General features: G+C 42.1%; 1 protein-coding gene and 1 long non-coding RNA gene across 2 annotated transcripts; both read right to left on the reverse strand.

The window, feature by feature from the left end:
• Positions 1-15,865: 15,865 nt before the first annotated feature.
• LOC141022531 (uncharacterized) lies at positions 15,866-17,166 on the reverse strand. The gene is made up of 2 exons (XR_012183766.1): positions 16,290-17,166; positions 15,866-16,213 (listed from the first exon to the last, which is right to left on the reverse strand). It is a non-coding gene; the product is annotated as an uncharacterized lncRNA (long non-coding RNA).
• Positions 17,167-21,509: 4,343 nt separating this feature from the next.
• Positions 21,510-24,935, reverse strand: LOC120965382 (putative F-box/LRR-repeat protein 23). The gene is made up of 2 exons (XM_040391072.3): positions 24,501-24,935; positions 21,510-22,039 (listed from the first exon to the last, which is right to left on the reverse strand). The coding sequence occupies exons 1-2, from the start codon at positions 24,815-24,817 to the stop codon at positions 21,799-21,801; spliced, it is 558 nt and encodes a 185-aa protein (XP_040247006.1). The 5' UTR covers positions 24,818-24,935; the 3' UTR covers positions 21,510-21,798.
• Positions 24,936-27,385: the final 2,450 nt, after the last annotated feature.

A 27,385-nucleotide genomic window follows, 5' to 3' on the forward strand; every position in this document is an offset into this window, starting at 1 on the left:
GCGGCCAGCGATGGAACGGAGCAGGGAGAGAGGGGGAAGTGGGCGGCGGAGCTCACAGTGGTGCGGGGAAGAGGGGACGGAGAGGCTCGGTGGATCTGTTGGGGAGGAGCCAGGGTTGCGGGCGACGGAGATGGTGGCGCACGGCGGCGTCGGGGCGTCCTCGGCGAGCGGCGACGAGCTGCAGAGGGGCGAGATGGGGCGCGTCGCGGGGGGGGGGGGGGGGGGGGGGGGGGGGGGGGGGGTTGGGGACGTAGGGTTAGGGTTCCGGCGCTGGGGGGGAAGGGGTCATATAGGCGGGGGAGGGACCGTGGATGGTCGGCACCTGGCGGGGCGCCATGGATGCCCTCCACGATCCCCCTGTGCTTCCTGTAGGAGGAGGAAGGGGAAAACAGGGGGGTTGTTGGCTGGGCTGTAGTGTTGCGCGGCTGGGCCAAGTGCACAGTGCAGCCTGGCCTTTTCTTTTTATTTTTTCTTTTTATTTTAATTTCATCAATCCATCCTGTTTTGCAAATTTTTAGGCCACAAAAATATTTTTGTAAAATATTTAATGGTGCCACATAATTACTTTGCATTATTAGCATTGCCATAAAATGGTTTGGTATTTAATACAAATGCTTGTTAATTTTTATAATTCAAAAGGCATTTAAATTGTTGCTTTAGCCACTGTTTATTTATTGTAGGGCTATTCAATATTTTATAAGAATGTGGTTTATTCACCAATATTTATATGGATTATTGGAAACATTTAGAACATTTTAGTCTTAACATTTGAAAACTTTTATTGATTGACTTTATTTAAAATTTGAATTCGAACTGGTTTTGAATCAAAGTGAGATTAGCAACAGTAATTATGGTGACATGGCATCATTAGCAGGGGATTACTATAGCTTAATTACCCAGGCATCACACGACAACCCGACAAGGCGAAGACCCGGCAAGCTCCGTCGCCCGCAGACCCCCACCAAACACTAGCGCTCCACCTCTTTGGCCAGCTGGTCGCTGGTCGGTGAGGTGTCGAGCTCGCAGGAGGTTAGGTGGAGATCGCCAGTATGTGGCAGCATGTTGGAGCGAAGTTACCTTTATCGACACCCGTCCAAGTAGTGTGTCAAGATAATAGGAGTTAGCTATGGTAAGCGGTGCAATATCCTTGCCGGGGTTTCTCCCCCTTGCGACACCTAGCGGTGCATTAAGTGCCTTTTATCCTAACTAGCAGAGTTAGGTATGATAGCATTGTTTGCTATCTAATCACTATGTAATGACTACTTTGCCACTGTGGTATCCCCTTGCACTATAAAAGGATGACTAGAGCAACCATTAGAGGGGTTCGAATCCATACAAACTCACACGCACATTTGCTCGTGTAGCTTCCTTCCCCACACCTTGCCGGGGAAGTGTGCTCCTTGTACTTGTGTTCCCACATTCCCAATACAACCAAGCAGGAGTAGGGTATTACACCACAAAGGCGGCCCAAACCTGGGTAAACTGATCGTGACGCCCTCTGCTCGCCCTGCTCTTTGCGTTCTGTGCTCTCCCCTCGCCGAACCACAAAGGGGCCTATTAACCCCATAGATCATGGGCCCACGCCCCGACAAGGCCCAATGTTTGGGTAGTGTAACCTTAGACGTAGTCTTCGGCACACCCGTGAACTTTCTAAGTGAAGAGTTAATCTTCAATATCGTACCCTTTCGAAGTGGTTATCATGCACTACTTGGGCGAACTGCTTTTGCTCGCTTTCACGTTGTCCCCTAGACTATGCTTATCTAAAGCTTAAGATGTCGGCGCTAAAAGGTATGATTACAGTCAATGGGAATACGAAACACTCCCTCCATACAGAGGAACAGACTGCGGCTTTCGCAGCCGAGGTATAGGCCGCCGAGGATGCATTAAGGGCCCGAGCTGTGTCAAGATGACAGGGCCAAATGAAGTGATCAAGAAGCATAAAATTCTCCTCGGGGCAATTAGCTGGCACACTTAAATAGGGACACTCGCTTCACCGTCCCCTCCATATGTCCGAAGACAATGTTCCTCGGGTCCACATCTTTGCATTGGAAATTCCATGGGGGGGGGTAGCAAAGCAATCAATAGGGAACTACTCGGATAAACCGATGTGTGTCTTGAAGCCCCTGGAAATCAAGTCGCGCCCTGTTCTAAATCATATGTGTCTTGACCGGGGGCTGGCTACCAGCTTCAAGCTGATTCCAATAAACCTTCACCGATATCAACTTATCAAAGTGATCGCCACTAAAGTGCCTTCAAGCAAAAAAGGGCGTTACTAGCAGGTGGAGGCGAATGTCATCGGATTCGATGAGTAGGCGATGATCAATAACAGGGAGGATGCATGAAAGGAGGGCAGCGGCAGGCGTAAACTAGATGGCCAGAGTTCGGCATATTTCCTCCTCGGTCATCTTTTCTTTTTTCCCAAATTGTATCTTTCAAAGTTATATATACATAGCTTGGATTATTAGGTTTGATCCTTTTAATGAATAAAGATAAAAGACTTGACTGGTCGGGCCATGTGTACACTCATGGTGTATTCTTTTTCCTCTTTCTTGATTCATACACCAAGCATTATTCTCGCGATAGAAAACCTAGATGCCTTTACAACACCATAAAATTTAATGGGGCTGCATTTTGAAGACGAGTCCACCCAAACGCCTTGGCACTATATCATGTCCTCGGCCTCACGTCCTCGGTACTTCACATTCATATGCATCGATTTCGAGTTGTGTCATTGGTCAATAGCTGGGTTGCCCGGCTCCTGTGCTTAACCCTTATGTTTCCGCTCTATCCGACTAGTGGGTAAAGGGAGCACACCCGTGATTGTTACTTCTGGTTTAACCGGTCAAGTACCTTAGTTGGAGAAAGGCAAAACATGACTGTCACAACATGCGTAAAATGTCGGTGAACCGTAGGCGGTGTTAAACTATATATAGCCAATGGCGGTTATCCGAGTAAAACAAAGGACTTTGTTTTTTCAAACAAGTCAAAGTTTGGGTGTTTCGACCTCGGTTGATCCGAGAACTCAATATATATTGGGGGGCTATTAATTTGCCCCCAAACAATGCTCCTAAGACTAAGTGTACTCTTTAGCCGTATGGTCTGATTGCCTTGTTTCTACTGATACAACTGCTTCCGGGTACCGAGACGTTGGCTAATGGTTGCATATAAGAAAGAAACACCCTAAGTAGCATATACTAAAGGACCGAAGCCGACGACTGGCCAACTACTCCTTGGAAGAGTCATAGTTGAGTCAAAATAAGCATAAAACATATAAAGGGAAGGGCATTTCTCATTAAAAATAAAACTTGTCCTTCTACATATATACATCTCGGCATATCCGAGGAAGAATATAAAAAATTGTCAGTTAAGATTCTCTAGAACCATGTCTCTCGTGCACTTCCGCTCAGACACCCGAGTAGCTGGCATCTCCCCATTATAATAGAACCTGGCCTCTCGTTTCTTCCCCTCTGGACAGTGTTGCGCTATGGGCTCCAGATCAAGCTTTGTCCACCACGTCTACACGGCCGAAATGCCTCTCGAGCACCCTCCATGCAAGCTGACTGCTTCCGCAGCTTGACTTGGGCGACAACGCCTTGGAGGCTGATACGTCTCAGTCATAATTTTGATTGTTTCATGACAATATTCTACAACTTCCACATACTTTTGGGAACAGTTTATTTGATTTATTGGACAAACATATTGATCCAGTGCCAGTTCATGTTTGTTGCATGTTTTTTGTTTCGCAGAATATTGTTGGGGAACGTAGTAATTTCAAAAAAATTGCTACGCACACGCAAGATCATGGTGATGCATAGCAACGAGAGGGGAGAGTGTGTCCACGTACCCTCGTAGACCGAAAGCGGAAGCGTTAGCACAACGCGGTTGATGTAGTCGTACGTCTTCACGATCCGACCGATCAAGTACCGAACGCACGGCACCTCCGAGTTCAGCACACGTTCAACTCGATGACGTCCCTCGAACTCCGATCCAGCCGAGCTTTGAGGGAGAGTTCCATCAGCACGACGGCGTGGTGACGATGATGATGTTCTACCGACGCAGGGCTTCGCCTAAGCACCGCTACAGTATTATCGAGGTGGACTATGGTGGAGGGGGGCACCGCACACGGCTAAAAGATCAAACGATCAATTGTTGTGTCTCCAAGGGGTGCCCCTTCCCCGTTTATAAAGGAGTGGAGGAGGGGGGAGGGCCGACCCTCTCTATGGCGCGCCCTAGGAGGAGTCCTACTCCCACCGGGAGTAGGATTCCCCCGTTCCAAGTAGTAGGAGTAGGAGTCAAGGAAAGGGGAGAGAGAAGAGAAGGAAGGAGGGGGCGCAGCCCCTCCCCCTAGTCCAATTCAGCCCCTCCCCCTAGTCCAATTCGGACTAGGCCTTGGGGGGGCGCCCAGCCTCTCCTCTCTCTTTCCCCTAAAGCCCAATAAGGCCCATATACTCCCCGGCGAATTCCCGTAACTCTCCGGTACTCCGAAAAATACCCGAATCACTCAGAACCTTTCCGATGTCCGAATATAGTCGTCCAATATATCGATCTTTACGTCTCGACCATTTCGAGACTCCTCGTCATGTCCCCGATCTCATCCGGAACTCCGAACTACATTCGGTACATCAAAACACATAAACTCATAATATAACCGTCATCGAACTTTAAGCGTGCGGACCCTACGGGTTCGAGAACAATGTAGACATGACCGAGATACGTCTCCGGTCAATAACCAATGGCGGAACCTAGATGCTCATATTGTCTCCCACATATTCTGCGAAGGTCTTTATCGGTCAAACCGCATAACAACATACGTTGTTCCCTTTGTCATCGGTATGTTACTTGCCCGAGATTCGATCGTCGGTATCTCAATACCTAGTTCAATCTCGTTACCGGCAAGTCTCTTTACTCGTTCTGTAATACATCATCCGCAACTAACTCATTAGTTGTAATGCTTGCAAGGCTTAAGTGATGTGCATTACCGAGTGGGCCTAGAGATACCTCTCCGACAATCGGAGTGACAAATCCTAATCTCGAAATACGCCAACCCAACAAGTACCTTCGGAGACACCTGTAGAGCACCTTTATAATCACCCAGTTACGTTGTAACGTTTGGTAGCACACAAAGTGTTCCTCCGGTAAACGGGAGTTGCATAATCTCATAGTCATAGGAACATGTATAAGTCATGAGGAAAGCAATGGCAACATACTAAACGATCAAGTGCTAAGCTAACGGAATGGGTCAAGTCAATCATATCATTCTCCTAATGATGTGATCCCGTTAATCAAATGACAACTCATGTCTATGGCTAGGAAACTCAACCATCTTTGATTAACGAGCTAGTCAAGTAGAGGCATACTAGTGACACTATGTTTGTCTATGTATTCACACATGTATCAAGTTTCCGGTTAATACAATTCTAGCATGAATAATAAACATTTATCATGAAATAAGGAAATAAATAATAACTTTATTATTGCCTCCAGGGCATATTTCCTTTAGTCTCCCACTTGCACTAGAGTCAATAATCTAGTTCACATCGCCATGTGATTTAACATCAATAGTTCACATCACCATGTGATTAACACCCATAGTTCACATCATCATGTGACCAACACCCAAAGGGTTTACTAGAGTCAATAATCTAGTTCACATCGCTATGTAATTAACACCCAAAGAGTACTAAGGTGTGATCATGTTTTGCTTGTGAGATAGTTTTAGTCAACGGGTCTGTCACATTCAGATCCGTAAGTATTTTGCAAATTTCTATGTCTACAATGCTCTGCACGGAGCTACTCTAGCTAATTGCTCCCACTTTCAATATGTATCTAGACCGAGACTTAGAGTCATCTAGATTAGTGTCAAAACTTGCATCGACGTAACCCTTTACGACGAACCTTTTGTCACTTCCATAATCGAGAAACATATCCTTATTCCACTAAGGATAATTTTGACCGCTATTCAGTGATCTACTCCTAGATCACTATTGTACTACCTTGCCAAAATCAGTGTAGGGTATACAATAGATCTGGTACACAGCATGGCATACTTTATAGAACCTATGGCCGAGGCATAGGGAATGACTTTCATTCTCTTTCTATCTTCTGTCGTGGTCGGGCTTTGAGTCTTACTCAATTTCACACCTTGTAACACAGGCAAGAAACTCTTTCTTTGACTGTTCCATTTTGAACTACTTCAAAATCTTGTCAAGGTATGTACTCATTGAAAAAACTTATCAAGCGTCTTGATCTATCTCTATAGATCTTGATGCTCGTAAGCAGCTTCACCGAGGTCCTTCTTTGAAAAACTCCTTTCAAATACTCCTTTATGCTTTGCAGAATAATTCTACATTATTTCCGATCAACAATATGCCATTCACATATACTTATCAGAAATGTTGTAGTGCCCATTCACTTTCTTGTAAATACAGGCTTCACCGCAAGTCTGTATAAAACTATATGCTTTGACCAACTTATCAAAGCGTATATTCCAATGGATCGCTGGAGCTTGCATATTTTGTTAGCACCTTTAGGATTGACAAAACCTTTTGGTTGCATCATATACAACTCTTCTTTAAGAAATCCATTAAGGAATGTAGTTTCGACATCCATTTGCCAGATTTCATAAAATGTGGCAATTTGCTAACATGATTCGGACAGACTTAAGCATCGCTATGAGTGAGAAAATCTCATCGTAGTCAACACCTTGAAATTTGTCAAAAACCTTTTTCCGACAAGTCTAGCTTTGTAGATAGTAACACTACTATCAGCGTCCGTCTTCCTCTTGAAGATCCATTTATTTTCTATGGCTTGCCGATCACCGGGCAAGTCAACCAAAGTCCACAGTTTGTTCTCATACATGGATCCCATCTCAGATTTCATGGCCTCAAGATATTTTGCGGAATCTGGGCTCATCATCGCTTCCTCATAGTTCGTAGGTTCGTCATGGTCAAGTAACATGACCTCCAAAACTGGATTACCGTACCACTCTGGTGCGGATTTCATTCTGGTTGACCTACGAGGTTCGGTAGTAACTTGATCTGAAGTTACATGATCATCATCATTAGCTTCCTCACTAATTGGTGTAGGAGTCACAGGAACAGATTTCTGTGATGAACTACTTTCCAATAAGGGAGCAGGTACAGTTACCTCATCAAGTTCTACTTTCCTCCCACTCACTTCTTTCGAGAGAAACTCCTTCTCTAGAAAGGATCCATTCTTAGCAACGAATGTCTTGCCTTCGGATCTGTGATAGAAGGTGTACCCGATTGTCTCCTTTGGGTATCCTATGAAGACACATTTCTCCGATTTGGGTTTGAGCTTATCAGGATGAAACTTTTTCTTATAAGCATCGCAACCCCAAACTTTAAGAAACGACAACTTTGGTTTCTTGCCAAACCACAGTTCATACGGTGTCGTCTGAAACGGATTTAGATGGTGCCCTTTTTTACGTGAATGCAGTTGTCTCTAATGCATAACCCCAAAACTATAGTGGTAAATCTGTAAGAAACATCATAGATTGCACTATATCCAATAAAGTACGGTTATGACGTTCGGACACACCATTATGCTATGGTGTTCCAGGTGGCACGAATTTGTGAAACTATTCCACATTGTTTTAATTGAAGACCAAACTCGTAACTCAAATATTTGTCTCCGCGATCAGATCGTAGAAACCTTATTTTCTTGTCACGATGATTTTCCACTTCACTCTGAAATTCTTTGAACTTTTCAAATGTTTCAGACTTATGTTTCATCAAGTAGATATACCCATATCTGCTCAAATCATCTGTGAAGGTCAGAAAATAACGATACCCGCCGCGAGCCTCAACACTCATCGGATCGCATACATCAGTATGTATTATTTCCAATAAGTCAGCTGGTCGCTCCATTGTTCCGGAGAACGGAGTCTTAGTCATCTTGCCCATAAGGCATGGTTCGCAAGCACCAAGTGATTCATAATCAAGTGATTCCAAAAGCCCATCAGCATGGAGTTTCTTCATGCGCTTTACACTAATATGACCTAAACGGCAGTGCCACAAATAAGTTGCACTATCATTATTAACTTTGCATCTTTTGGCTTCAATATTATGAATATGTGTATCACTACGATCGAGATCCAACGAACCATTTTCATTGGGTGTGTAACCATATAAGGTTTTATTCATGTAAATAGAACAACAATTATTCTCTAACTTAAATGAATAACCGTATTGCAATAAACATGATCAAATCATATTCATGCTCAACGCAAACACCAAATAACATTTATTTAGGTTCAACACTAATCCCGAAAGTATAGGGAGTGTGCGATGATGATCATATCAATCTTGGAACCACTTCCAATACACATCGTCACTTCATCCTTAACTAGTTTCTGTTCATTATGCAACTCCCGTTTCGAGTTACTACTCTTTAGAAACTGAACCAGTATCAAATACCGAGGGGTTGCTACGAACACTAGTAAAATACACATCAATAATCTGTATATCAAATATACCTTTTTTCACTTTGCCATCCTTCTTATCCACACTTGGGGCAGTTCCGCTTCCAGTGACCAGTCCCTTTGCAGTAGAAGCACTTAGTCTTAGGCTTAGGTCCAGACTTGGGCTTCTTCACTTGAGTAGCAACTTGCTTGCCGTTCTTCTTGAAGTTCCCCTTCTATCCCTTTGCCCTTTTCTTGAAACTAGTGGTCTTGTTAACCATCAACACTTGATGCTCTTTCTTGATTTCTACCTTCATCGATTTCAGCATCGCGAAGAGCTCGGGAATTACTTTCGTCATCCCTTGCATACTATAGTTCATCACGAAGTTCTACTAACTTGGTGATGGTGACTAGAGAATTCTGTCAATCACTATTTTATCTGGAAGATTAACTCCCACTTGATTCAAGCGATTGTAGTACCCAGACAATCTGAGCACATGCTCACTGCTTGAGCTATTCTCCTCCATCTTTTAGCTATAGAACTTGTTGGAGACTTCATATCTCTCAACTCGGGTATCTGCTTGAAATATTAACTTCAACTCCTGGAACATCTCATATGGTCCATGACGTTCAAAACGTCTTTGAAGTCCCGATTCTAAGCCGTTAAGCATGGTGCACTAAACTATCAAGTAGTCATCATATTGAGCTAGCCAAACGTTCATAACATCTGCATCTGCTCCTGCAATAGGTCTGTCACCTAGCGGTGCATCAAGGACATAATTCTTCTGTGCAGCAATGAGGATAATCCTCAGATCACGGATCCAATCCGCATCATTGCTACTAACATCTTTCAACATAATTTTTCTCTAGGAACATATCAAAATAAACATAGGGAAGCAAGAACGCGAGCTATTGATCTACAACATAATTTGCAAAATACTATCAGGACTAAGTTCATGATAAATTTAAGTTCAATTAATCATATTACTTAAGAACTCCCACTTAGATAGACATCCCTCTAATCTTCTAAGTGATCACGTGATCCATATCAACTAAACCATGTCCGATCATCACGTGAGATGGAGTAGTTTCAATGGTGAACATCACTATGTTGATCATATCTACTATATGATTCACGCTCGACCTTTCGGTATCAGTGTTCCGAGGCCATATCTGTTATATGCTAGGCTCGTCAAGTTTAACCTGAGTATTCCGCGTGTGCAGCTGTTTTGCACCCGTTGTATTTGAACGTAGAGCCTATCACACCCGATCATCACGTGGTGCCTCAGCACGAAGAACTTTCGCAACGGTGCATACTCAGGGAGAACACTTGTACCTTGATAATTAGTGAGAGATCATCTTATAAAGCTACCGGCGAACTAAGCAAAATAAGATGTATAAAAGATAAACATCACATGCAATCAAAATATGTGACATGATATGGCCATCATCATCTTGTGCCTTTGACCTCCATCTTCAAAGCATCGTCATGATTTCCATCGTCACCGGCATGACACCATGATCTCCATAATCTTTATCTATATCAATGTGTCGTCACATGGTCGTCTCGCCAACTATTGCTCTTGCAACTATTGCTATCGCATAGCGATAAAGTAAAGCAATTATTTGGCGCTTGCATCTTATGCAATAAAGAGACAACCATAAGGCTTCTGCCAGTTGCCGATAACTTCAACAAAACATGATCATCTTATACAACAACTTATATCTCATCGCGTCTTGACCATATCACATCACAACATCCCCTGCAAAAACAAGTTAGACGTCCTCTAATTTGTTGTTGCAAGTTTTACGTGGCTGCTACGATGTTCTACCGACGCAGGGCTTCGCCTAAGCACCGCTACAGTATTATCGAGGTGGACTATGGTGGAGGGGGGCACCGCACACGGCTAAAAGATCAAACGATCAATTGTTGTGTCTCCAAGGGGTGCCCCCTTCCCCGTATATAAAGGAGTGGAGGAGGGGGGAGGGCCGGCCCTCTCTATGGCGCGCCCTAGGAGTAGTCCTACTCCCACCGGGAGTAGCATTCCCCCCTTCCAAGTAGTAGGAGTAGGAGTCAAGGAAAGGGGAGAGAGAAGAGAAGGAAGGAGGGGGCGCAGCCCCTCCCCCTAGTCCAATTCGGACTAGGCCTTGGGGGGGCGCCCAGCCTCTCCTCTCTCTTTCCCCTAAAGCCCAATAAGGCCCATATACTCCCCGGCGAATTCCTGTAACTCTCCGGTACTCCGAAAAATACCCGAATCACTCGGAACCTTTCCGATGTCCGAATATAGTCGTCCAATATATCGATCTTTACGTCTCGACAATTTCGAGACTCCTCGTCATGTCCCCGATCTCATCCGGGACTCCGAACTACCTTCGGTACATCAAAACACATAAACTCATAATATAACCGTCATCGAACTTTAAGCGTGCGGACCCTACGGGTTCGAGAACAATGTAGACATGACCGAGATACGTCTCCGGTCAGTAACCAATAGCGGAACCTGGATGCTCATATTGGCTCCCACATATTCTACGAAGATCTTTATCGGTCAAACCGCATAACAACATATGTTGTTCCCTTTGTCATCGGTATGTTACTTGCCCGAGATTCGATCGTCGGTATCTCAATACCTAGTTCAATCTCGTTACCGGCAAGTCTCTTTACTCGTTCTGTAATACATCATCCGCAACTAACTCATTAGTTGCAATGCTTGCAAGGCTTAAGTGATGTGCATTACCGAGTGGGCCCATAGATACCTCTCCGACAATCGGAGTGACAAATCCTAATCTCGAAATACGCCAACCCAACAAGTACCTTCGTAGACACCTGTAGAGCACCTTTATAATCACCCAGTTACGTTGTAACGTTTGGTAGCACACAAAGTGTTCCTCCGGTAAACGGGAGTTGCATAATCTCATAGTCATAGGAACATCTATAAGTCATGTAGAAAGCAATAGCAACATACTAAATGATCAAGTGCTAAGCTAACGGAATGGGTCAAGTCAATCATATCATTCTCCTAATGATGTGATCCCGTTAATCAAATGACAACTCATGTCTATGGCTAGGAAACTCAACCATCTTTGATTAACGAGCTAGTCAAGTAGAGGCATACTAGTGACATTATGTTTGTCTATGTATTCACACATGTATCAAGTTTCCGGTTAATACAATTCTAGCATGAATAATAAACATTTATCATGAAATAAGGAAATAAATAATAACTTTATTATTGCCTCTAGGGCATATTTCCTTCAAATATCCATATCAAATGAAGTCCAAACGCGATAAAAATTTACGGAGATTTATTTTGGAATATTTGTGATTTTTTGGAAAAAGAATCAACACGAGAAGATGCCCGAGGGGCCCACAAGCTCGAGAGGCATGCCCCTTACCCTGGGTGCGGCTAGCAAGCTTGTGGGGCCCCTGTAAGGTAGTTGGTGCCCTTCTTTCGCCGCAAGAAAGATAATATTCAGAAGAAAATTGTGTTAAATGTTTAGGCCAATCGGAGTTACGTATCTCCATAAATTTAAGAAAGGGTGAAAGGCCAGAAAACAAAAACGCAGAAACAGAAGAGAACAGAGAGAGATCCAATCTCGGAGGGGCCCCTCCACCGCCATGGAGGCCATGGACCAGAGGGAAACCCTCCTCCCATCTAGGGAGGAGGTCAATGAAGCAGAAGACTGAGGGGGGGCTCTCTCCCCCTCTCTCCCGGTGGCGCCGAAATGCCGCCGGGGCCATCATCATGACGACGATCTACACCAACAACTTCGTCGCCGTCATCACCAACTCTCCCCCTCTATGCAGCGGTGTAACACGTCTTCTCCCCACTGTAATCTCTACTTAAACATGGTGGCCAACGCTTTATATTATTATCCAATGATATGTGGCTATCCTATGATGTTTGAGTAGATTAGTTTTTTCCTATGGGTTGATTGATGATCATGATTGGTTTGAATTGTATGTTTTATTATTGGCGCTGTCCTATGGTGCTCTCTGTGTCGCACAAGTGTGAGGGATCCCTGCTGCAGGGTGTTGCAATATGTTCATGATTTGCTTATGGTGGGTGGCGTGAGTGACAGAAGCACATACCCGAGTAAGTGGGTTGTTGCGTATGGGAGTAAAGAGGACTTGATACTTAATGCTATGGTTGGGTTTTACCTTAATGGCCTTTGGTAGTTGCGGATGCTTGCTAGAGTTCCAATCGTAAGTGCATATGATCCAAGTAGAGAAAGTATACTAGTCTAGTGTTAAAAACGTTCTTATATTTTGGGACGGAGGGAGTATAAAATTGCAATAATGATTACCGGTCTAGTGATCGATTGCCTAGGGACAAATAACTTTCTTGTGACAAAAAGCTCTCTACTAAAATTAACTTAATTGTTTCTTTATCTAAATAGCCCCTCGCTTTTATTTGCATGTTCTTTATTATCTTGCAAACCTATCCCTTTACACCTACAAAGTACTTCTAGTTTCATACTTGTTCTAGGTAAAGCAAACATTAAGCGTGCGTAGAGTTGTATCGGTGGTCGATAGAAATTGAAGGGAATATAAATTCTACCTTTACCTCCTCGTTGGGTTCGACACTCTTACTTATCGAGAAAGGCTACAATTGATTCCCTATACTTGTGGGTTATCAAGACCTTTTTCTGGTGCCGTTGCCGAGGAGCAATAGTGTGAGGTGAATATTCTCGTGTGTGCTTGTTTGCTTTATCACTAAGTAGATTTTATTTTCCGTTTTAAGTTGTTCTCTCTCTTTAGTTGTGGATACGGAACACGAAATACCCAAAAAAAATAGGTCTACTTGCTACTCATAGGGATGGGGAACCTCCTAAAACCCTCGATGCTCGTTATGTGAAAAATATTAAACACTACTTTGATAATCCAGAGAAAACCCCATTGAACATGATAATGGGAGACACGTTGTATCAATGTGAATACTTTAGGGATTATCGCTAGACTCAAAAAGGGAAACTCTTATGGGATCAAACTGAGATGTTACAATGGTATGGTTGGAATTTATGCTTGAGATATGGTTATACTTGCTGCTCTAGGATGAAGGCTCCACACCTTTCCTTTTCATGTGAATTTAATAATAATGAAACCTTGGCTTCTTATGCTAATGGTAGATATGATTACTATGATGTGGAACGAATAGAAGAATTTGTTGCTTTTAAGGGTGTGCCTATGAAATTGAATCTTTGTTTAAAAAGTATGAAGATTTTGATGATGTTGTTTATAGACCTGGAAATTTTGCTATACTTAAATATTGTCATGAGAACTACAAATACAATCATGATATTGATGATTTTATTGAGAAAGTCTCCGCTATCCAAGAAGAGACTAATATTTTGCTGGAATCTATGGAAGAAGAAATTGATGACACTGTGAGCTCGTTGGATGAAAAAGATGAGGAGGAGGAGAGCGAAGAACAAAAGGAGGAAGAGCGGATTGATCACCCGTTCCCACCTTCTAATGAGACTAACTTTTCAACTCATACATTGTTTAATTTCCCTTCATGCTTACCGAAGGATGAATGCTATGATAATTGCTATGATCCCTTGGATTCGTTTGAAATATCCCTTTTTGATGAAATTGATGCTTTGCTATGCTTGTGGCCAAGATGCCAATTTGAATTATTCTTATGGAGATGAACTTGCTATAGTTCCTTATGTTAAACATGAGATTGTTGTTATTTCACCCACACATGATAGTCCTATAATCTTTTCGAATTCTCCCAACTACACTATATCGGAGAAGTTGGCGCTTATTAAGGATTATATTGATGGGTTGCGTTTTACCATTACACATGATGATTTTGATAGATATAATATTCATGTGCATGATGCTCCTACTTGCAATTATTATGAGAGAGGAACTACATCTCCACCTCTCTATGTTTCCAATACAATAAAATTGCAAGAAACTATTTATGCTATGTACGGCCTTTACTATGTGTGCATGAATTGTTCTTTTATGACATGCCGATGCATAGGAAGAGTGTTAGACTTCGTTGTTGCATGATATATATATATATATATATATATATATTACTTTTTTCTCATTACTAAAATACAAAATCATTGTTAATTAAAATTGGCTTTGATATACCTTGGGATCCGGGTGGATCAATTACTTGAGCACTTTATGCCTAGCTTAATGGCTTTAAAGAAAGCGCTGCCAGGGAGACAACCCGGAAGTTTTAGAGAGTCATTTACTTCTGTTGTGTGCTTTTATAAAGTTTAAAAACAAAAAAAATAGAGGGGAACTTAAAAACTTTTTCGAAAAGAGAAGCGATTGGAAGGTTATGCATTGGAGAAGTGAGGGTCGACCTTGAACACTTGTGTTCATGCTCATGGAAACAAAGTAGAATTTTTCATGGAGGTTTCTCACAAAAATAATTATCCCCTTGTACAAAACCATTGTATTATAAAAATAATGTGCCAAGATTTGCCTTTAGGATGATTACATTGCTTGTTTGGTATGTGCAGTGCAAAAACAGAAAGTTTGGCTGTAGTGCGTGAATTTATAATTTTTTTACTGGAACGTCAAAAGTTTCTAAAAAATTTACACAGTAATTTCATGCAATTTTTTATTTTGTCCTAATTTTTCAGAATGTTTAGATTTATAGAACTATGGTCAATGTTCAGATTACTACAGACTGTCTTGTTTTTGACAGATTCTGTTTTTTGATGCATTGTTTTGCTTGTTTTGATGGAACTATGGATTGTATCGTTGGTATAAGCCATGGATAAATTAGAGCATAGTAGTTATAATGCAAAATAAAATATGAATGGGTTTGCAACAGCACTTAAAGTAGTGATTTGCTTTATTATACTAACGGATCTCACGAGGGTTTTGTTAAGTTTTGTGTGATTGAAGTTTTCAAGTTTTTGGTGGGATCGGGATGGATCAAGGAATAAGGAGTGGCAAGAGCCTAATCTTGGGGATGCCTGAGGCACCTGAAGGTACTATTCAAGGACTCCCAAGCAAGTAATCTTGGGGATGCTACAGAAGGCATCCCCTCTTTCTTCTAACGACCATCGGTAATTTTACTTGGAGCTATATTTTTATTCGTCACATGATATGCGTAAATTATTGTAGTGTCTTTTGTGTTTATTGTTCCCTTTTCTTTTATGCACCATGTTGTTGTGAGATACTCCTTGGTTGATTTATAGAATGCTTCTCCCTCATATAAAATTGCAATAATGACTACTGGTCTAGTTATCGATTGTGTAGGGACAAATAACTTTCTTGTGACAAAAAGCTCTCTACTAAAACTAACTTAATTGTTTCTTTATCTAAACAACCTAGCTTTTATTTGTGTGTTCTTTATTATCTTGGAAGCCTATCCCTTTACACCTAGAAAGTACTTCTAGTTTCATACTTGTTCTAGGTAAAGCAAACGTTAAGCATGCGTAGAGTTGTATCGGTGGTCGATAGAACTTGAAGGGAATATAAATTCTACCTTTACCTCCTCGTTGGGTTCGACACTCTTACTTATCGAGAAAGGATACAATTGTTCCCCTATACTTGTGGGTTATCAGAGGCGCTGAACCGCCCAAAGAAGTTGGTCGGCAGAGGGGAGTTCGGCCATAGAGAGATACATAAATCCTCCATGGCAGGCTTGGTTGTTCGGTGGAGCTCGGCAAGCTGCTTCATCTGGTCGCCGAGGAGTCGAGGGTGCTGCTCCTACTAGAATTGCATCCAGAAGCCTTCTATTCAGCCGTGTCCTGCTGGCAAAGTACTAGCACGCATGCTCGACATTGCGTAGAAGTTCCGAGAAGGCGCTTGATAAGCGAGAATTTTGCGTCAGCTCGAAGAATGCTTGATTGCTGAAGATATACTGTAGTAAATACAGCTTACCGAAAGCAATATTTGTCACCTCTGAAGTTCCTCCTTCGCCGCTTTAGCAAGGGAGGAAGCCTCTTGATGTTCTGCCGCAAGCTTTTTGAGCTTGGCGACATCCTTCTTCTTCGAGGCCTTCAGCGCTTCACTTTCAGTAAACACGCTCTTTAGGTCCTCCTCAATCTCAGAAAACCGAGCTTGAGCATCTCGCCGAGTCTTTTGTTCCTCAGCAAGCTCTTTGGTACTTTCCAGCACCGCAGCCTTTTGTTGCTCAGTTTCGACCAAGCCTTATCAAGCTCGGCCCACTATATGGCGAGGTCCTTCTCGGTCGCTACCAAAATTCAAAGGTGGAGTCAGACCAATAAATAGAATTGTTTGGTAGTTAAATAAATAGTAAGTGCACCAAATTTTGACCTTGCGCTTTCTCCATCTGCTGTTGGAGTAGATGTAAATCCTCCTTGGATCGTGCTAGCTTGCGATTCATTTCCTCCAACTCTGCTAAGTTGGAGGTAGAGGACGAGGTGGAAGCCTGCGTGAAAAAGCAAATAGCTGATAAGAGTTCAAGCATAAGGATCGATCCTCTAGTCGGCTTTTTCAATCCGACCAAGAGTCTTAGGGGCTACTACATATTCGCGTTACTTAAAGATAAAAAAACATCAACCCTCAAGCCAATTTGGGTAAACTAACTAAAGGCTCGGCAGCTACTACATCTGCACTTTCAAAAGATAGAATCTCATGCATGATTTCGAGATATAAGATCTATGTATTTCAGACGATGTTAACATTCTCCTTGAGGGCTATTGGCTAAACTTACTATATTATTCAAGTAATGAAAACAAGAGAAAAAAACAAAATTACTTAAAATGTGCTTATCTCAAAACCTTTGCAAGGCTGATGAAAACTTCCAGATTGTTGGCCTCAGCTGACTGGAATGTTGGGAGTCCCGGGCCAAGTATGGCATGGTGATCGGGTAGGAGGGAGGAACTGCTTAGAGCCGCCTCCACCTGCCGTCTGTGGCCTGGAAGCTCGGCCCCTCCAGGGCCGAGCACGGGTAATGACGTCCTCCCTGCATCATCCTCTGTTGATGGGGCAAGGGGTGTTCCTGGTAGGCCCTGTGACTTTGAGTCATCGGGGCCGAGGATGCTGGGCACTAGGGTGCCAGCTTTTCTTGACCAGGGGGAGTTTGCCTCCCCCAGTTCCCCGTGTTCTCCTCTACGGATGATGATTTAACCTCGGCTATAAGGACTTTGGTCACTCCCCCGTCCTTGGGTGTTGGAGGAACTGAGTGAGAAATGGCCTCCCCCAACCCGCCTTGGGCAAGGGGAGGATCAGCTGATGCATCCCAGGATCTCCGGGCCAGTGAAGCCATTAGAGCTCCATCATCGGAGTCATCCTTGCTAGGCAGTTTGTGCTGGGGGCTATGAAAGACAAGTAAAATTCATGGGCTAAAGGCGTCTTTCAAGTTAAAGTGGATATGAGTATTAAGAAGGTTAAATACCTTTCAGGATCCGGATGCTCCCTATGATGGGAGACTCCTTTGGTTGAGCCCGAGCTGACCGTCTCCACGGGCGCTGACGCCTGGCCCGTTGGAGCTGTACGGGCCTTTCTCGGACGCATGAACGTTCAACGAGGCTTGAAATCCTTAGATGCCCATCTTTTCTCGCCTTTGGAGAAGTGCACCTCGATCTCCTCCTTTTCGTCCTCCTCCTCATCAGACTCGGAGTGAGAACTCTGGTGACTATATGTGAAAGAATCTGAGGTGCCTTCTCGGATGACCATGTTCTTTGTCCTATTCTTCCTTTCCTCCTTCGTCTTGACCGGGACCTCATAAGGGTCCTCAGAAAGTATCTTCTCGAGCTCGAGGGTCCTGGGACCTTCTAGGAGCGGTGTCGGGGACTTCATCTTCTCGGCCCGCGCATACCAAGCCTGTATGAAAGGCATAAAGTTGACCCCTCGGTTAAAGAGAGGATAGGTGGTGGAATTAGTTAGTAAATTGCAAATAAAAGTTACCTTGACCATGGGGTTTGCATGGCTTAGTACAATGTCTGTGTCCCTGGATGGGAAGGTGTTCTTCTTGGGCTTGAACAAGAGCTTGCACATCCCGCCGAAGTCATTTCCTCGAAAGAACTGTTGGATCACCGCTTTGTCCTCTGGCTTATACCTTCACATCGGAGTAGCTTGGACCTGGAGGGGAAGAATTTGGCGATGGAGCATCACATGGACTACGTCCACCAGAGTGATACCTGTGCCCACAATGGCTTTGAGCTTGTCCTGGAGCACCTTCACCTCCTTTTGGTCCCCTAGTTGAGATTCTTGTCAGTCCAGAGTGCAGCCTCCTCGACGGCTTCGATGAGAAGGTAGGGACCTCTGGCCATACGATATTGGGGATCTTACTGATCATGGCCTCGCCACACTCAGGAAGTTTAGACTCGCTGCTATGCGGCTTGATGCTGAATACCTTCAGCCACAGCCCAAAATGGGGCTTGATGCAAAGGAAGGCTTCGCAAAAATTTATAAAGGTGGCAATATGAAGGATGGAATTTGGGTCTAGATGATGAAAATCTAGCCCATAGAAAAACAGAAGTCCCCTGAGAAAGGGGTGAAGAGGAAGTCCTAGACCTCAGATCGGGTGGGAGATGAAGGCCACCCACTCCCCTTTCCAGGGAGAAGGGATGGCGGAAGCTGAGCGGACTTCACTCGTATGCATCGGGGATCAACATTTGGCCATGATGGGAAGGTACCCATCGGCTTGGAGCTCGGTGATGGTACCAATGGTGACGTTGGAATGCTGCCATTGCCCCCTCGTACTGGCGGCCTCAGACGCCAAAGCGATGGGCCCCTTTCCCTTGCCGGCCATCTCTCGCGATGGAGAAGAACGTGGGGAGAAACTTGAACTAGAAACGGATCTCGAAGCGCTTGAGCTTATGGGAGTTCTAGGCGATGGAGCAGGGAATGAGAGCATATGTAAAATCTAATTACCGTTCCCCTTTCATAGGTCAGTAAAAGGCCAAGGGCCTCCACGCCGCACAGTAAAAATCGCCAGTTCCCAACATATCCTATAGTATATGCATGCAAGGATTAAGGGATTTTATTGATGATATTGCTAGAAATCTGAAGCTTGATCTTTTTATTGATGGGATGTGCCAATAGAAATGGCCTCGGGGCACGACATGCCCAATAATAAATATTGACAAGACGATTCAGCTCTGTGATGAGTGGTGATGGTTCGGTTCTCAGCCGATTCCATCACTACATTTGACCACCACAAATGCCCAAAGATTTGGACCATACCCTGAAATTTTTGAGACTAAAATGTATGGGTGGAAAATATACTTCCTTCACAAAGTGATTTGGTGGAATTTTTTTGGGGAATTTGTGGAGGGAGTTGCAGGAGTTCGGTGAGGCTAAAAATTTCTTGATAGACTTTATGGCTAGGTTTGGATGCATGCAAAATTTCTGCTTCATAGGACTAAGACACAATGTAATTGCTTCACGGGTCACGGATCTGTCAAAAACTCTGAATGGATGGTCTAGTTAACATTTTGCTTATAGGTCTTGGTTTGAGGGTGGAAGTGGTTCAAGATATTTGTAGGATAATCTCTACAAATAATTTGGGGGTTTGTGGTGCAAGGGAAAATGTAGCTCCTTCACAAAGCTTCAACTAGAACAGGAATTTGGAACATTTGTGGGTGGACAATATTGCATAAGACATGGCAATATTTTGTGGATGTGTTGCTGGTAGGTATTGGTTAGTCTCTAAAAAAATTTGTGAGGCCAAAATGTCAAAGGAAAAAGGATGCCTAGTGCAAAAATGGTCTCTAGGATTTAATTCAAAAGAAATTGAAATTGGGGTTTTAGAGATAAAATGTTGGGGCAAAGTAACAAGGCAAGTTCATCATAAATATATACACACCAAGTTTAAGAAAATCCAAGAACACCATAAGAAAAAGGAAGAAGCTAAAACTCAAAACTTGCAAAAAGAATTTTCAAGGAGTGAAAATCCAGGGTTTGAAAAATACGATGAAGGTGAAATATGTCGGTATCCACGTAGTTAGGTTAAGATCATTTTGTTTTTCCTCGAGAGGAAGGGAAAAATAATAGCTCTTATCTCATCCGAGAGGCAACAACACAATTTGTGAAATACTTTATAATTTTGTAAGACTAAACTTGTCCCTCCCATGAAAACGATGCAACTTCGTTCAGCTGGTACATGTTTCCTTCAGGTAGAGTGTGAACTGCTCGCAATAGCATCGGACAGGATGAAGCAAGTCATCGGGAACTGTCCCAGTCATGGAATGTACGACTGGTTAGCCTTTCAAACCTTCTACATTGATTTAAATTGCATATCCAAGAATATGCTCTATATGCATGCAAGCGGTGCATTAATTGGACCATGATTTTCAGAAGCTAAGAAAATGATAGACTATTTGACATAAAACCATGAACAGTGAATGTGGAGAGATTGTCCTCGACAACGAAAGGTAAATAATTATCAGAAGCCATACGCTAAACATGTAGGTAATCCCATTGGCTACAACAATGGAAATAGAAATGGCAATCACCAAAGCCTAGATTAGACATTAAAAATCTGGCACTACTCAAACTGAGAAAAATAATTCCTTTTTTGAACTAATTAGAACTCATGACTCATGGTCAAGTCAAATGGCCAGGAAAATTGGTTGCACATCTCAGTTGAAGAACTTGCAGGAAATGAGTCGTAATATCAAAGTCCAAATCAGTAAAATCGCTGAGATTCAGGCCCTATTTGTTTCAGCTTCGATTTCTGCCAAATCAACCATCGATTTGCTTAACTAGCAATCAGCTTTGCCACTGAATTACACCAGGACATCCTTCAGGAAAATACACTGAAAATGGCCTAAATTGGATTCGGGCTTCACTATCAAAGTTAATTCAAAATAGTTGTTTGCTTCAAATTCCAAAGATGAATCTGGTCCCAAAAGTTGAAACAAATAGGGCCTCAGACTTTCGCTCTAGCCAAGTTTGCTAGGAAGCCTAAGCCGAAACCGGTGGAGTCACTGAAGATACTGAATGCAAACAAAGATCTCTCTGGGTAAGAATTGGAGTACAAAGAGTCACCAACCTTCGGATACTCTGCTAAGATTTTGTTAGCAAGATGATTCTGTAGCAGCCAATAATAAAAATCCAAGAAGACGAGGATACCAAGATTTCATAAAGAGAGTTACCATGGATGTCAGATACGAGTACTGCTCCCATCACTGAACTAACTCAAGTTTTTTCTTTTTTTTCTCAACAAGCATATTAAATAACTAGTCCTTTGATACAACGCTAGAGGCAAATTTATTAAAAATTGAAAGGGGAGTACAAGCCAGAATTGGTAAAGTAAGCCCCACATAAATTCGAGAATCACTATCACAAACATAAGGATCCATGCTGAATAAGGTATACCGATCATAAAGATCACAATATTCTTAGATCACACTGAATAATATGTCCTCTCATCTTCAGAATCAAGAGCATGGTCATTGTCGGAGCTCTCATAATATTACTAGTCGCGGCACTCGTCATCCCACTTGAGCGTTGTGATCTTGATCCTAGTGAATTCCGCCCGCAAGGCATGCTCATCATTGGAGCCAATCAAGAAACAATACTGCAAGCCAAGAACTTCCAGGACAGGGCAGCTCTCAAGGACAGCGGTCAATTTTCTCACGATGAGATCAATGTTTTCAAGTTCAAGGGAATGCAGCTCCAGCAGAGGTGACTCTTTTATAACATTGGCGAGTTGTTTGCTGAAGACCCCGAAGCATGATACAAGCCGAAGGGTAGTCAGTGAGGGTGACATGCAAACATTAATATTAGGGCAATCTTTCATATGACTGGATGTGGGGATGATGGTGTGAAGTGGAATTTATGGTCCTGCTATATTAGCAATATTTAGACCCCCCCCCCTCTTTTTATTCACTTTATTACTTCTATTCTAAGCCCTGTCTGGTTTATTCTTATGAAATACCATATAAAATAGAAGGTATAATAAATGGATATAAGGAAATTCCTGACTCAATCTTATGACCTAATTATTTGATTAATGGATCAGTAACCAAACCACCCATTTAATGAAAATGAAGGAGTGTAGTCTTATTCAAATTCAAGGTCCTTCATAGTAAGCGCTATAGCATTGTTTTCAATACTCAGTGGCTTGGTCAAACCAAGCTTCCCCAATTTTTTAATCAACTTGTAGAATGGTATATTCTCCTAGGTCTGAATAGGTAGTTCCTTCCCTTATAACCATACTTAGTGTCTCCTACCTCATACAATTCTAAAATCGTTACATTAGTTTCCCCTATCGTAATTGAATTTGATTAATGAACTTCTAGAGATCCTGGTGAATGAATCATAGCATGATGGACATCTGAATTTGCCTATTGATAATTAGCATACTATGAGATATCCTATTATCCAATATGTAGATTGATACACTTATTATCATGCCTGCACAACAAGAGCAACTATCACGTCTAATGAATGTTCTAAAGATTTTCCCAGAATTTACTGGTTTGAAAGTCAACTAGAACAAGTCCTCATTGGTCCCAATTAATATATCTGATGAAAGAGCTATGTTTGTGGCTAACATTCTTGGTTGTAAAAAAGAAGTTATGCCTTTCATCTATCTTCAACTCCCTATGGGTTCTACTAGGCCTAAAGTGGATGATCTTATGTGTATCATGTCTAGAATTGAGAAAATACTATCCGGGGTTGCTTCAAAGATATCATACTCTGGTACGTTTGTACATCTAAAAGCAGTGATTTCTTCCCTCCCCATCTTTGTCATGTGTTGCATTAGAGTACCTTTAACAATCCTATATACCACTTTCAAAAAGTTGGTAGAAGTTTATTTGGTATGAAAAAGGAATTAATAAGCATGGAAATTGTCTGGTAAAATGGGAAAATGTATGTCCTCCCAAAAAGGTTGGTGGCCTGTGTGTTCTTGATCTCAGAACACAAAACAGAGCTCTGCTCACCAAATTCTTATACAAGTTTTTCAACCAGCATGGTATACCTTGGGTTGAGTTTGATTTGGAATACATATTATAATGATGGTGAGGTGCCTAGCTATCCCACTAGAGTCGGATCTCTTTGGTGGAGAGACTATAGTTCTATATTCGAGGATTTCAAGAACACGAGCATCTATAAACCTGCTTCTAGAAACACAGTCAAACTCTGGCTTGATAAGTGGAATGATGAGACTCTTTAGGAAAGATTCCCACAGTTGTTCTCATATGCCAAAGACATAAACATCCATGTGCCATTGCATACAACTATGTTGTTGATGACTTTTATGATATGTTTCACCTACCAATCTCATCCATTGTTGTCCAACAGAACACAATAATGTGGAACATTTTAAATGGAATGATTAGCAACAATAGCAAAGACACTTGACACTTCTATTGGCATAGCAATAAATATTCCAACAATATAATATATCTAGAACTTATTGGAAATCTACCTGATGCTCCAAAGCCTTTCCAATGGATATGGAAATCATGCAGTCTTCCTAAATGGGATTTTTTCTTTTGGCTACTATTACAGGACAGGTTAAATACCAGAGTCTTCTGATAAGAAATAACTTCCACATTGAAACCAATAATTGTGTTTTGTGTGATGATGAGCCTAATGAGCACCTTATCTCTTCTTCAATTGTGATTTCAGCCAATGTTTTTGGCTTGCTCTAGGTTTTGAATGGAACAGTAACTATGATATTGTAGAGATACTCATGGAAGGGAAAGGGAGATACTCAATTCACTGTTTCAAAGAATGCCTCATTGCTGGCTATTGGAGTATTTGGAAGCACATGAATAGTATTTATTTTGACAACAAGATCAAAATATTGGAAAAATACATATGATGCTTCAAATCTCACTTTGATACAATCATCAAGAAGGCCAAGCTAGCTTAAAGGAATGGATACAATGTCCAAGAAGACTATTTGTGAACCATTTGTAACATTCTATACCTAATGTATAGCCATTTGTACATGTCCCACAAATATTAATGAAAGAGAGTTACAGTAGGGACTCCCTACTGTTCTTGCTAAAAAAACTGAATCTGATTTAGCAAAAACCAATCCAATTTGTTGTCGGGTTAAGCAGAAGATATTAATTACCTAAGTGAATTTTTTTGCTGACACATCTTTAATAAGATAACAAAATTTTGAGCATAATAAATCAAGTAGTAATGGAAGAAAAATACCTTTCCACGATATACTTGATGAGCTCATCAGTGACAAACAGCCTCCCGGCGAACTCCCTGAGCTGTCCGTCGGAACGGTCGACAGCTGCCTTCGCCATCTGACACAGGACACCATCGCCCTTTAGAAGCACAACCTCGTGTTTGTCCATGTCGATAGATCGCCACACCTCCGGCAACTTCGCCGCCATGAGCCAGGAGTGACACACGAGGCCGGCGCCCATCAGGACGTCGACGGCGCCGAGCCTGACGAAGATCAAGGACAACGCATCGAGGGGCAGCAACGACCAGTCCATGGTCGGCGGCGCAACATCGTCCATCGACGATAGATCTGGGAGTGGGGAGTTGGAAACTGAAAACAGTAATTGTCAGAGCGTCTAGTGACCTTTTTAATTGTTGATTGATGAGGAAGACTATCAAGGGGCCTACTTTTTCTTTTTGTTGAGAAAACCAGGGGCGGTCTCTCATGTTCTCGGCCTAACCACGTGCCAACCTCGGGACGGAATAAGGTACACACCTTCCTCTTTGGTGCTTAAGGTAGAAGGCAACTCATATAATTCTTTTTCCCATCGGTTTTGGAACCTTTTAGAAGAGTCCTATGGTTTTGGCCGGTTTCTCTCTGGGGGTTTTTCGGGAAAGTTTTTGTTCTCGTTCTTTCTTTTTATTTTTCTTTCTCTTTTCTTTTTGTTTTTCATTTTTTAGTCGTTTTTTCTTTTCCATTTTTGTTTCCTTTTTTCTTTTGTGTACATGAACATTTTCAAATTCAGGATCATTTTTTTAATGTATGAACTTTTTAAATTTTTGGGAATCTTCTTTCAAACCCACAAACATTTTTCAAATCCACACAATGCGTGAACTTTTTAAAATTCAGGAACCTTTTTTCAAAGCTGTGATCATTTTCAAATCTTTGAACATTTTTTAAATCCATGAACCCTTTTCAAATCCATGTTTTTCAAAACATTATGCTTTTTCAAATCCGTGGAATTTTTTCATCATTGCGAACTTTTTCTCAAATGCATGAATTTTTTTTTCAAATGTGCGGACATTTTTCAAAGTCATGAACTTTTTTCAAAATTCATAAAAAATATTTTCTAACTTTTATATTAAATATGTGAAATCTAAACCAGGGGAACAGAAAAATCTAGAATAAAAAGCTGGAGTGACCGACCTACCTACGGGCAGATGAACTGCGCGAGAAAACTTGACAAGGTTGACCTTGCAATGCTCTCTAACGGAAATAATCACTATGAGAAGCTAAAAGGCCAGTTAGATTTGATATTTCTCATTGTCTACATGCTATATTTCTTCAACTACAATCCTTTTGCATTTTAGATAAAATATTAGTTCTTTTTTGTGGGGTAAATGTTTGTTCTTTTTGAAGTAACATGTAATTTGTTCCTTCTTAATAATTAATGTTGGGACCTAGCTACTGATAATTCAACCCAGAGCCCGGGCTCGGATGAGCCTGGTGAACAGTACCACGATTTAAAAAGGAAAAAAGTTTTAGAAAATCCAAATTTTTTTGTAGTGCAAGATTCTCCTGTGCGTGAACTCCGTGCAAAATTTTGTGAAGTTTGGACATTCGAGGAGCTCATGACAAAAAAGATAAAATCAGGCGTGAACAGTGCGATTTTCAAAAGTTTCTCAGACATCCAAAATTTGTCTTTTTTCCATGAGCTCCTTGAACGTCCAAACTTCACAAAAATTTGCGTGGAGTTCAGGCACAGGTGCATCTTGCACCACAAAAAAATTGAAATTTTTTGAACTTTTTTTCCTCTCAAATCATGGTACTGTTCATGCCCGGGCACCAAATCGCTGCTCTCCCTAGCTACTTTTCATTTTTTTTTTCTAGAGCGGTGTCGTACTGATTTGTGGCTGTTGTTGCAACACTTGGTTGCTTCATGTTTGATCGTCTCAAACCCGGTTTCATATTCTTAAAATACAGTAGGAGTTCCCATCAGAGTTATATGTTATTAATACAAATAACTCAGTTTGTAGTTACATTTATTTAGCATGGGATAGGTAATTTACACATACTCATTGTTCTCCGGTGTTCATCGCCTAATCAAATTTCCTATAAGGAGAATAATTGAATATCTTTTCTTTACAACAAAGTGATACAGTATTAGATGAATCTAGGTGAAATATATGTGCTACTTCATCATGATGCAACTCAAACCTCACAGTGGGTACATGTTGTATGTTTTAGGGTTACATTGTAGCATGACCATGTTTTTTGCCTCCCAGTAAAAAGGTTCTATTATCAAGTGGCATCATTCAGTGTGAATTAAGGTATTTTTCTTCGTCAGACAATTTGCTTGAGTGGAAGTTGTCTTAAGAAAAAAAGTATGATTGGTTGAAACATAGAAAGTTAACTTCTAAAAATTGCCTGAATGTAGTTTGCACAGTATGGTTCTTTTTATTTGAAAGACCCAGCAAATTGTTGGCTTGATTCATATTTAGAAAGAAGCAACGAAAGAATAACATGGTGAGGACCTGAAGATCAAAGAAAAATGGAAAGGAAACGCCAACCCTAATGGCTGCGGTACAACACTACACTCTCTGGTGGATCACCATCCACTCACAACAAGACGTCGCAGCTCTGACTCTAATAAAGAACTACGAAGGAGAACTAGGCAAGTTGGCATCGTAGGAGATCACCGAACATACCACTTGTCGCCTGTCATCATACTCCACTGGGGTCCCCGCCACTGGAACTTCCACATCACAACAACAAACAGCCGAGGCAACCCCACAGACACGCCGAAGAAGAGCCGGCTATCCAAACCAATGCCACATCTCTGACATCGCTCACCCCGCCATCGTTGCCACAGAAGCCTAGCCTCCCACATCGACAGACAACCGAACCCAATACCGTGCATGTCAAA

Source organism: Aegilops tauschii, chromosome 5 (assembly GCF_002575655.3).
Source record: "Aegilops tauschii subsp. strangulata cultivar AL8/78 chromosome 5, Aet v6.0, whole genome shotgun sequence".
NCBI classification, from domain to species: Eukaryota; Viridiplantae; Streptophyta; class Magnoliopsida; order Poales; family Poaceae; genus Aegilops; species Aegilops tauschii.

Coding starts and splice junctions, on each gene's coding strand:
- LOC120965382 (XM_040391072.3), bottom strand. CDS start 24,817: ATGGACGATGTTGCGCCGCCGACCATGGACTGGTCGTTGCTGCCCCTC. Junction 22,040..24,500: donor ATCAAGTATATCGTGGAAAG/GTATTTTTCTTC, acceptor CGGGGTCTTCAG/CAAACAACTCGCCAATGTTA.